General features: G+C 41.5%; 1 protein-coding gene across 2 annotated transcripts in view; it reads left to right on the forward strand.

Annotated features, from left to right (window-relative positions):
- Positions 1–12,457, forward strand: part of RSPRY1 (ring finger and SPRY domain containing 1) — a 36,232-nt gene that overhangs the window by 7,520 nt on the left and 16,255 nt on the right. For both annotated transcript variants that reach the window (XM_074550864.1, XM_074550865.1), the window contains 5 exons: positions 2,316–2,494; positions 4,505–5,001; positions 7,685–7,737; positions 9,150–9,262; positions 11,811–11,937. In XM_074550864.1, coding sequence (XP_074406965.1) covers positions 4,655–5,001; positions 7,685–7,737; positions 9,150–9,262; positions 11,811–11,937 — 640 coding nt within the window. In that variant the 5' untranslated portion in view covers positions 2,316–2,494; positions 4,505–4,654. The remainder of the gene's footprint in view (positions 1–2,315; positions 2,495–4,504; positions 5,002–7,684; positions 7,738–9,149; positions 9,263–11,810; positions 11,938–12,457) is intronic.

The raw sequence follows: 12,457 nt of genomic DNA on the forward strand, positions 1-12,457 counted from the left end.
GGTGGTGGTTACTGTCTGCTTCTTTCTGCTTCACATCAAGTCAAACAAGAGCTCAGATCCTCCAGCTCTGTGTGTGTGTGACAAAGATGAATTACCTAGAGAAGGCATCAGGGTTAAGGCCTAGTTGTTTGCATAAACCTTGGGCAACCTGGGGTTTTCACTGATGAGCACTTGTGCAGGAGCTGGAAAGCTTTGAGGTGGGGTGAGTCTCCCTTTCTGTGAAACTGGCGTGCTCAAGGTCAGTCTGCTTTTGGTTTCAGGTGTTCTTGCCTCAGTAAGAAAGCAACCAGCTATGGCAATGGCTTTGTGAAATGCTGCATGCCAGTAAAGGCTGCTTCCCATCAGGTTTTGACACTAGTCTTAACCCTACAAGGTATTTTTAAAGAAAATAGAACTGAATTAGGGGTTTGCTTCAGATTACACAACGTGGTGGTTGGTTACCACATGCCAAAGCAGCTGCAGCAGGGTATTTATTTACCTGCTCCTCCTGAAGCCTGTGCTCCCCTGGCTGTGTGGAACCACTCTGGACACCCAGCCCCTGCTGCTCTTCAGCTGCACAAGTCTCACAGGTGAGAGGTTGTATGTCAGTGGGATCTCCTGAGAAAGTCTCCATTTCACATTCTACTTGTATGTCATTTACTGAAAATTCTTGGTTTTCAGTACTATCCCCATTGTTTCAAAATTCTCCTTATTAAAAAAGCTTGTTTTTCAATCAGGCTGCTTCTTCCTCTTGTTCCTGTGTCAAAGTTGATTATCTTGCAGCAGTTCATAGCTGTGTTTCCTTCTGGTTTGAACTTTCATCTGACAGGCATCACAAGCATTTCCATCTCTTCCTTTTTAGGAGCATCATTTCTTTGGGAAAGAAATGCTGAGGAAATATTTTATCTTCTTAATAGGAAACTGCTGGCCAAAACTCTTACAGTTTTGCTTTTGAAAACTTGTCAGTTTTGCTGTGTGGTTTGTTGACTGAGCTCCTGTGTTACTCTGCTCAAGAGAGGAAATCACTGATCTTAGTAGTGGTGGCAGAAACTGGAAAAGTGTTTTTGGTAGCTGAAACCTTCCCCATTTATGTGCACGAGGGTTTTTTTGTTTGCTTGGCAGTGCACTCAATTTCATGGGAAGAAGAGGCATTTTCCATCATGAGGCAGTATTATGGTTGGCTGTAATTGAATATTTGAGGGGATGAATCACTGACTCTAGGGCTGCACATTGCAGAACAATGATCCCAGTGCCACTTGGAGCCAAGTGGGATAATCCAGGGAGGCCTCTCTGGGGCAGGCAGGTGCAAATCCACTCCCACAGCATCCCTTGCAATGGATGATGGTTTTGTCTGCCCACTTGGACATCCAGCCACAGCAGGCTGGTCAGCCTGTGGAGCTCATAACTCCTTTGTGCATCCATGCCTGTGCTTGAGCCTGCCAGGAGAAAGCTGCTCCCTGTGCTGGGATGGTCCCAGTGCCAGGGGAGGTGTGGGGCACAGCAGGCTGCAGCTGCTGTTCTGCCATGCAGGGAAGGTGTCCTGCTCCAGCAGCATCTGCTCTGGGGGCTGTGTTGAGGGCAAGGTGTGCTGGGGCAGCTGCTCAGTGAGTGTCCCACAGAGGAGGTGCTGGGCATTGGCATTTTGTGCTGTTTGGTGACAGCTGGAGCACCAGATACTACTTATGGAATAAAAACTTGCATTTTTATTAGTTTGCTTTGCACTTCAGAACCTTTCTTCCTGCATTCGTGCTCTATCCAGACAAGCTGGTTTGTGAGCAGATCTGTAGCAATCTCTCCTACCTTGTGTTCCTCATTATTTAGCCTTTCAGTTTGTTTCAGGCTTGACAATGAGCTCCTTGTATGTGATGGTGAGCAAGAGCCAAGTGAATGCTGTCAAACCCAGCTCTTTACTAAATAAGGGGAGTTTATCCTGTCATTTCTCTCTTCCTGTTATCTAATCAGGTTTTATAGTGTACTTTTATTTTCTGCTCTGTCTGGAGCAGATATTATTGCTTCTCTTCTTCTTCCTGTAGGGAGTAATTTGAGGTGAGGAGTTGGTCACTGTTCTGCACTTTGTGCTGTATAATCTGGAATACCAAGGCTGTAGAAACAGGTTGGGTTTTCTATCTCTCTGTCTAGTCCTAAAGCTTTTAGATGAGAAACTGGGTTTTGAAGCCTTAAGAGAATTCCCTCTGTAAAGGCTGAAAATAAGGCTCTGTAAAGGCTGAAAATAACAGTGTGGCTTGATGTCATGGCAGGTGTAGGGAGGAGGTGGAGTATGTCTACCTTAGATGCAGTTTCCAAGTGAATTCTCTTTTTTTTCCATGTCTCCTCAGGGACTCCTCAGTGCAGTTCCTAGGAGTGAAAGCAGAGTCAGTCATGACTCAGTGCCCACCATAAAGGCTTACAGAGCACTGCCTTTTCCAGAGAGACTTTGTGCCCTGAAGGAGAACAAACCACTTCTGCCACAGCACTTTGAGCTCCCCAGCCATTCCTGAACCAAGCAAACTTACAGGTGAGTTGGTCATAATTACTTGGTTTTAATCATGTTTTAAGTTGGCAGACAGAAAAACTTAGGCTTCAATAATCAGCTTTAATCTTGACATATGTCTGGTTTTGTTTCTTTAGGTTCTTACTCATTGTTAATCTCTAAAATACAGCTTTTCCATTCTTGTTTTGATGACAAGATAGATTCACTGTGTTAGCATTTCCATAAGTTACAGAACAACTTTATGCAGATTCTAAATCTGTAACAGTTTTAGATTTTAGCATTATCTTGCTAAAAAGCCCTTAAATGACCCAGATTCATAAATACATACCTATTCCCTAGAAAGACATGATTTGCATTTAACATAACTAGTTCTTTTTAAAATCAAGAAAGTCACTTTAACCAGTTGTGAGCTCAGACAATTCTATTGGAGGTCTTTGCAATCTACCCTCTGGCACCTCTCATCTGTTTGTGACTTTCTGACTGAGAAGGTGCCAGCAGGATTGGCTCAGATGGAAGGACTCTGAGCCTGATGGCCAAACTGCTCAGGGCTAAAAGCAAGCATGATGTGATGCTGAAACCTTTTTGATGATCTGTGGTTTAGGAATTTCTTGACCAAGAAGTCAAGATCTTGTCTTTTTTTCCTATTAATAGCCTTTGGGGAAATGATTTTTTTTTCTTAGTTAGCCTCCAGTTAATTTCTTAATACTGAACATTTCACTGTGCCTAAAGATGATGTGCTTCACAATACAGAAGAGCCTGGAAGAGCTTGGTGGCAGTGCTTTTCCAGTGACAGCTGACATCCCAAGAGTTGCTCATATGACCAATGTCTGGTTCCTGAATGTTGTTGAGATCTTGTCCCAAAGGGCAGCCAGCAATTGCAGAGCTGCCTGTTGGCTCTGATGTGGGGACCTTCCATATTTTACAGGTGTCAGCACTCTTTGACTTTCTTTTGAATTTAGGGTGCTACATGTCTGCTGTTAATGAGATTTAGTAATTGAAGAATAGTAATAACCTATTACAGGATATTCACCATAACTTCTAGTGTAAATGTTAAATGTTAAACTTGATTCTTGAAAGGATAAAAATTACATGCTTCAGGCATGTCAGAATAAGTAAGAAGTGAAATTATGTCTTTTGTAGAGTTTTATATTACCTGAGGCTTGAAGTAATATTCTATGGCTTGAAACATACCTTGTTATGAAATGGGGCTTTGAATCCTTTTTCTCTTGCATTTTCAAGTTAATAATTGGGAGAGACTGCCCTGTGGTCTCAGTTGCTATTGGGCCTGTATGTGATCCAAGCCATTTGAATGAAGAACAGAAGAATGATTGGATTAGTCTTTGTTCCCAAAAACGAAAGATTGGTGTGACACTAAATCCAAACAGGCACACAACACCTATTTTAAAATCCCAGTTAGATTTATAAGGCATTAAAAAGGTGTCTATAATACCTGTTTAATTCAATGTTGGTGCTTCTTTGGGTGAGAATGCAGGAGATGTAGGCATGTTCCAAAAATGTGTGTTTATGCACAGGTGGACCAAATGGTTCTGTGTTAAATCTATTGTTTGTTGAGATAAACCCTAACTGTAAGATTAGTTCTTTACAATTTTATAAAGTTTGGAAATGTTCCTGATGTGAAATAAGAACCTGAGGTGTACAGCCTTTATTGAGGTGGCATAGGCCATGTGTCTCTGTAAAGGGCAAATGAAACTGGTTTGTTGATACTCAGTACTTAAAGGTAGCAGTGTGGGACATTTACAGGCAAACTTGTTCCTCTGCATCCAAAAACCACCAAGGAGCTGGGAGGTAATAGGTAGTATAGAAAGGAATGGTGTGTGGGTGAGAGCTCCTGACCAGGGGAACTTCCTCCTCCTCCTCTTCCTTCCTTTCCCTTTCCCCACAATAGACTTCAGGTGAAGCCTTGTGTTTCTGAGCTGCTTTATTAACCAGAACTGCTGCTGTTTACTAAAATAGAAATTCTGCTGTTTTCTAGCAGTAGTAACACTGACTCTTGTTCTATGTTTGCTTTTTCAGACCTCCTTCTGGATGACCAATGTGTGTTTTAAGTGATTCTGTCAGCAGCTAAGTCTCCAACTTCCCACTCATTCCAGCTGGTAGCAGCGTTTAAGATGCAAAAAGATCGCAATCCGGGATCGCACAAACATTTCTCTTAAAACTTCCTAGATGATTGTAGTTGCTTGGGTTGTGTTCTATGCTAGCAGAAGCCTTTTCCAAGCTCTGCTGTTGACTCTAGAGCACCACCTTCCCCATTTCCTGGGAGCCTTGGGGGCTGGCAGCATGGGAAACTCGTGCGTTTGCCGCGACGACAGCGGGGCCGAGGACAACGGGAGCTCTCAGGGCCGACAGACAGAGCACAGCAGGACACACATCCCTGAGGCCAGGAGCCACCCAAGGGACCCTGTCCGTCCACCCAGGAGGGGTCGAGGGCCTCATGAGCCAAGGAGGAAAAAACAGAATGTGGATGGGCTGGTGCTTGACACACTGGCTGTAATTCGGACGTTGGTAGATAAGTAAGTACCTCCTCAAGGAATAATTCAACATGAATGAAAATGTTCTTGTCTTCTCTCAAACTGTGGCTCCAGCCTCTCACCGATCTGCACCTGACCCTCCCTGGAGCAGCTGCGTGTTTCCATCTGGAGGCTTAGGAGAGGAGCACCTTTCCTAGGTAATAGAAGTAGCTCCTGAGTGCCCAGGTACAGACTCTTCCAGGAGCTGAGGAGCTTCCTCACAGTTCCTGATTTCTTACCTGGCTCAGATACACAGTTTAGGAAGCAATAAATGCTCCAGAGGCTGGGAACTTCTGTCCTAAAAATTGGTTGTTGTGCAGTTTTCTGTTTGCAGGCTGGATTTCACTTCTTTGGAAATGGTGAAGCAAAATAGGGAGCTTTGATCTTTGTTAGCCTGGATAAACAGACTGAGGTTTTCTTTCCAGTTTTAAGTCTGACTGCTTTTTAAAGATCACATGTTGTGACTGCCCAACTCACAATCCCAGTATTGCATTCCTGGCATGCTCAAAGCATCCATTAAGGGCGTGGGGGATATTTATGGGCTCATCCATTTTTTTGGTCCTTTTTTTTGGTTTTGTGTTGCTTTCTGCAAAGCTTTAAAAGGACCTTAAAATGATGGGTTAAGTTAGCTCAACACCTTTTGGATTAGGTGCAGGCTCGGAATTGGGAAGACCAGAACAGAAGGAAAAGCACAATTCCAGCCTGACAGCTGGGGTTTGAGTTTGAGGTGGATGAGACTCAGAATAAGTGAGCCTTGATTCATATACCTGCAGCAGCTCTGGAATGTGCCTGCAGAGAAGGAGTTTGCCTTCCTGCTGTTAAAGGCTTTAAGTGAAAATATCAGGACTGATGGTTTTCATGAACATTTAAGTCTTAAGTTGTGTTTGGTTGGTTTTTTAACAGGTTTTATTTTGTGCTCTGTCTTCAAATCATGGCAAACATTTTTTATAGTCTCTGCCCAGTCTTACATGCCCTTTCCCTCAAGTTCAGCTCCTTAAGCTGTTTCACAACACTTCTGTGCACAGTCAATCCTGTTCCTGTGGGTCTTGCAATCAGTTTTGTAATCTTGTGAGCACTTTCCTATGCTACTGAGAGACAATAAGCATGGTTATTTCACTGCCCATGGAGTCCTGTTTCTGATCAGTTCCTGAAGCTACTGTATTTTTATGGGGGCTTTTATACAGACTACAGGAAAATGTACTGTGATAAGGAATGAATCATTGCTCTTCCTGTTTGCTGTTTGTTTGGTTTTTCTTGGTGTTAATTTTTTTCTTGTTACTGTTTTTGGTTTTATCAAATCTCAAAGTTCTGACCTAAAACATATCTGACAACTGATTTTATTTTCTCTCCTATCTAGAGACAGATGCTTCCTAGAAGTCTAATTTCATAAACTCAGAAGGATAAGTTCTATATTTTGGGGCTTATATGAAAAGCTGCCTTCCCAATTAAGAAATTACCCAAATGGCTGTTTTGTTTCAAAATGAGGAAGATGTCCTGGAGGGGATGTTGAAAATTAAGTGGTTAAAATGGCAAATCGGTGGGACAGGATTGTCCTGTGCTCAGTGCCACTACTGTGAAAAGCTGCTACTCATGACAAAACCAGAAATCTTGCAGATAAAAATGCCATCCTTTCTTATTGTAGCCTTTACTTAATGGTTGGGATTTTTGTTGGGGTTTTTTTCTCATTTCTTTGAATTTTTCTATTCTTTCTCCTGATGTAATTCTGGCTGCAAAACTGCACTTCTTTTTCCTTCTAGGCAGATTTCTTTCCAGAAGAAAGGTGAAGATGCCTCGAGTTAAAAAATAACCCAACTATTTGTTTCAAATGTTGCGGCAATATGAAAATGCATTAAACTGGACTTTAGCATTGTCTTGTGGAAATATTTAAGAATATATTGTGCTCACTGTTTTGTAAGAAAAGAAAGACGTATTTATGTCATACATATTTCATCAATGCTGAGATTTTTCTCTTTATGATTAATATCTCAAACTATCTGGACCTAGAGGTGCTTACTGAGCAGGACTTTGGGGTCTTGCTTTAGGTACTTTCACAGGCAGATGTGTCCATAGCTTTGTGTCCTTACTCCAGTAAACTGGACTGAGGACCTGAGCTATTGAACTTCTTGTGGTTTTCATGCTGGAAAATGGCTTGGATCAAATATTTTCTGTTAAACTGCCTTAACTGTTTCTTTTAACAACTCCTGTTGAAGACTGAGATGCTGTTAGGTGGCTTCCCATTCAGGTTTTGTAGTGGTTTTTAAATATTTATATATTTAGCAGAGAATTTCTGAGAAAAAAAAATCCTGTTGAAGCGATGCCCCTTGTGCACTGCTCTGGGTTCAGTTTGTGACCTCTGACATGCAGTGCCTCCTTATGTGCTACAAGGAACCTGGTAATGAACAGCACCAAATCCAGGCATTATGTTCAGCTCTTGGACATGCAGATGTGAATCACAATTTCACTTGTCAGCTGTTGCAGACATGCAGATGTTGATGTTGAGCCAGAGAGAGGCTCAAATCCCATCTGTGTTTCAGATCTGAAAATGACATTAGCAATCTGCAGCCTGTGTAACTTCCTTATGTTAAATGGTTACTGGATTTGTTTTCTGTCTGTGTATAATCACTTTATTCATTGTATTACATTGATGATTGTGTATAATTTTTGACCTGTGTAATATCTCTTTCAGTGACCAGGAGCCTCCTTATTCAATGATCACGTTGCATGAAATGGCAGAAACAGGTATCAAGGCATTGTGTTGGGCATTTCAGTTGTGACTCACAAGCAAAAGAAACAAAGCAAACCCCAAGCCCCTCTTTTCTTTGCAAAGAAAAATGCACCTCAGCTGGGTGTGTTGGGGTGTGGTGTAGCTCTGGGGATGTGGGAACCAGAGCAAAGTTCTGCCCTCCAGAGCTTCTCTGAGCTCATGCATTGGCCTGAGTTTGCTTGAATTCAGTTAAAGTTCCCATGTGAAACCTCCAGAAGCAGCCAGTGGATGGCCACAAACACACTGTAGTGGCATTAAGCCCTAAGCCACCAAGAGTGGCTGTTTGCAGCTGAGCAGGAACATCCTGCACCTGCACACAGACATGGGCCAGGCCTGTGTGCTCAGGTGTCAGCACAGAGCAGGTTCCTTTGGTTTGGGTTTTACTGACCTGAGAGCTCTGCTTTACTCTGTATCTGTCCCAACCCTGTCTCTCAGTGCTCCTGCAGGACAAGCTGGGGCTGCTTCATCTTTGTTACAGCAGGAGAGATTCTCCCATCTTAAGGCTTCAACAAAACTTCTGGTTTAGTTGAATTTTTACCTCTCTACTTAGTAGTGTTGGTAGTGGTCTTAGGAAATAGATTTCTGTATTAAAATAAATTAATCAATCTGGTTAGATATTACAGCAATTCAATTAAATGTTTTTCAGGGGAATGTGCTAACATAACCCCCAATATATTACTGCTGTGTTGTTGTAGGGAATACTGCCTCTTCAGCCTCACTCACCTGTACACAGATACAGACTGTCTTTATTTGCACTTCTAAGGGAGCTATTTTCTTGTAAATCCAAATCTGTTTACTTTATCAGTAGTTTAACATCTTCTTAGTTTGCTTGCAAGTAAAAGTCCTTGTCTACTCATTCAACATTGAGAGCTGCTCCTTAGGAGCACAAACATTCTTTAGACCATCAGGCATGGGAAAAAACCACTGAGTTTCTGTTGCTTCAGAGAACTCAGAAAGAGGGATCTGATTCTGGTTAAAAGAAATTATTTCCTCAGTGTCATTGTGTATGTAGCATTTAACACTTAAGAGTTGACATTGGCTGCTGAACTATCAGTGTCACACTTGAGCAAAGTACTTGCCCATACCACCATGAGTATTCCTTCCTAATAGTAGTAGGAACTAAAGGATGCTCTGGCCTGGCAAGACTCTTCTCCAAATCAGGTGATCATCATTACCCAAGCTGCTGTAAACTTTTTCTTTTTTGAATTTAAACTTCTAAATTACTGCAAACTAAGACAGTGGTGTAAAAAGCAAACTGTTTTTCCTGCTGTCTCTAAGCTCACTGAGTAATATTGAGGATTTTTCAGTTTACATTTGGGGATGTACTTTGAACACTTCTGAATAGCACTGTTAATTCTGAGTGTGACTTCTGTTTTGTGGTTGACAGATGAAGGCTGGTTGGAAGTTGTTCAATCTTTAATTAGAGTTATTCCATTAGAAGATCCCCTGGGACCAGCTGTTATAACGCTACTACTTGATGAATGTCCTCTGCCAACAAAAGTGAGTCAAAAGCAGATGCATTTATCTGTGAATGTCAGTTACTTGTGGTTGCCACACCCAGAATCCCTTTGAGTGCCTTTCACCGGTGATGCAAGACTGATAGTGGTTCAGAAAAACGGGTGTAACATTCAACTTCAAGTAGTTTGGGGTGGCTTGGTGTCTAAATGCTAATTGATGCTAGGATTATTCCCCAAAAAAATATAAAATTGATCCATGGGGAAGGAGCAAGAGAGCCTTGGGTTTTGGCTGCTTTTCCTGCCATTCTCTCTTGCTGTGTGGTACTTGCACTGTGCAGGTGCTGCAGAAGCTGCCTCAGTTCTGCCCTTTTGTTCTCTCATTTGCAAAGCTGCATGTTTACAAGTCACTTTTGAATTTGTTCCTGCCCTGCACGTGAGGAATGCAACACAAATGGGTGTGTTAAGCTAAATAAATGACATTTTTAAACTAACAAGTACCTATATGTGGTTTTGGCAAATGAGAATACTTTTGTTCTACTGGTCACTAATCTGGTTTTGGGCAGAAAGATGACCTGAGGTGTTCATGCTGTGTTGGTGCAGGTGTGTAACTGAAAGCCTCAGGTGCTTAAGGATGCTAAACATAATGTTTGTACAGAGAACTTGTCTGTCTTCAAATGTTTGTCATTATCTCATTTCTTCAGAAATTGCTGCTTCATTTCTCAAGCTTCTGATGCTGCCAATTTTAGTCTTCCATTGGTGTTGTTAGGGATATGAAGAGCTGCCTGCATCAGTGGCTGGAGAATCAGTCAAGCTCTCAAACTACCTGAAGTGGGTCTGTTGCCTCTAGGCTATTGATTAAAGTTATCTGAGACTTTTAAACAAGAGAAATGTATTATGACTCTCACAGAGACTGCTGAGTTATTTTGAAAACAATGCTATTATTAGAAACTTTGTCTAATTTAAAAAAAAAAATCAGGAAATGGAAATGAATGCACATAGGGAGAATGATTTTGGATTTTTTGTTTGGCTCTACAATGTCCTCAGCAATCAAATAATTTGTTTTTCAAAAGCCATGTGACTTTCATTGGAATACAGTTAAGGAGTTTGCTATAAAATAGTTGACCTTATCAAGACAGGGAATGAGGTGCTTGTTTTTCTGGGGGGCACAATGGTTTTTCCTGTGTAGCTTCTTTGCAGCACAAGGAGCTGCAGCTGTGGGGTCTGCTGGTCACATGCAGCTTCATAAAATCCCCAAAACAAAAAGCTTAAACTACATAGAAAGAAAACTAACAGCAGCACACACTTTAAGTCAATACTTCACTTCCATGACAGCTGGAGAACAGCAATATGCTGTATTTTATTTTCTGGTTTTGCAGGCTATAAAGTCCATGAAGTTGAAAGGGCAGTGCAGTAAACTGTTTATTCTATAAAGTCTTTATTTAACTCAAAATACTTGATCTCTCTGACAGTTCTAATAATGGCTAAGAGCAGTATCAGTATGTCAAGAGTCTAATTTTAGGGAGTTCTGTCCATCCCAAGTCTGTTGCTCATTCTTTCTTCTTTCTCTGTTCTTTCCACTTAGCTCAGTCCTGTTCATCAGTTCTGGTTTTGTGGCTTTCCTTTTAAGAATGTAACTACTTTTCAGTGTGATCTCTGTACAGACCTCAGACTCTAGCACAGTCAACTGATTCAAATGTGGCTCAGAACACAGTTCAAAAAAACACATCTATTCAACTTGAGCAGTGCTCATTTTTCCTCCAAATGGCTGCTGATGACTTCAATATGAGGAGTTCTTCTATTCTAATTAGATCCTTGCCTGAAATTATGCAGTTTCAATCTGAATCAGCTGAAACTTTCATGAAGGCTGGAAAGTTGAGGAGGATTTGGAACTTTTCAGGGTGGGTTTCTCCCTGTGGGATGACTTGTTCTGACTCTAGATTAACCCCTAACTACCCTGAAAAATACAGAGAATGCTCTAGACCTATCTGGAATTTTATTCACACCATGCTGCCTGAACACAGCAAGTCAAAGCATGGGATTTTAGCTTTATTACCCTCTTTGGTTACTTCCTAAATTTGTGTGACTACAGAAAACCACTTAATCTCTCAAGAACAGTGTTTAACATCCTGTAAAGCTGACAGCATCCTAAATTTATGATGGGAATGAGGCCTTTTTGGGGAAGGGGCATGTCTCTTTAGTCCTGAATTCTAAAATCTGAAACAGTCCTTTTCTTTTGAAAAGCATGTGAGTTTTAGGACCCTGGAAATAGATCAGATGGCAGTGGTGCCAAATGTGCTATTTGGTTCCTATTGCCATGGGGAGCTCATTTAAATCCAGAAGTGTCCTGAGCTGTTGATCACAACAACCAACAATCTGATGGTAATTTTAAAGTTACAACTCTTAGGTCTGTTGAACTTTTGTTCTCATCTGTCCTTCATTATCTTATCTTAGAAGATAATCACCCCATGTTGTCTGTAATACGATGCTGACTTCAGTAATGTGTAAAAACAATCTTGTTTTTACAATACTGGATTAGGGGGAAGCTGTACCTGTCAGTAACATTGAAGAGATTTCTGATTTTTCCTTTGCAGGATGCATTACAGAAGTTAACAGAAATACTAAACTTGAGTGGAGCTGCTGCTTGCCAGGACTCTTGTCACCCTGCCAAGCACCGGAACACGACCGCAGTGCTTGGCTGCTTGGCAGAGAAATTAGCAGGTAAAGAAATTAGCAGGTAAAGAAATTAGCAGGTAAAAACCTTCTGCTTTAGCACCCACCATGCACAGGTCAGAGGTGTTGGCTTAGAACTCAATGTTCTGCATCCCAGGGGTACCAGGTGTGACAGAATCTGGTTGATTCTATGTCTGAATGAGCCATTGACAAATCCTTCTGCTGTGTGGTTAGTGACTGGGGATCCCTGGTGGTTATATTGCCTTAGCACTGGTAATCAGTCTCTTCTGGAGACCCACTCTGGCTCTGAATTACTGAGGACACATCCTCTAGAGTGTAGGCAGGAATATCAAGTTAGTGGTCTTGGAGGCTGTATAGAAATAAAAAAGAAATATGCTTTTTCCACATTTTTTTAGACATGTCTTATTCTATTGTAGATAGCTGAAAAGATTCTCTTCTGTGTTGCTTAAAAGAAAATTGAGATTCTATTTTAAGGTGACTTCATATAGAATTTTTATTCTGTCATTCCTACCTAGTACACAGTTGGAAACTGATGGTTAAGTTTCCT

This window comes from Zonotrichia albicollis, chromosome 13, assembly GCF_047830755.1.
Source record: "Zonotrichia albicollis isolate bZonAlb1 chromosome 13, bZonAlb1.hap1, whole genome shotgun sequence".
Lineage (NCBI taxonomy): Eukaryota > Metazoa > Chordata > Aves > Passeriformes > Passerellidae > Zonotrichia > Zonotrichia albicollis.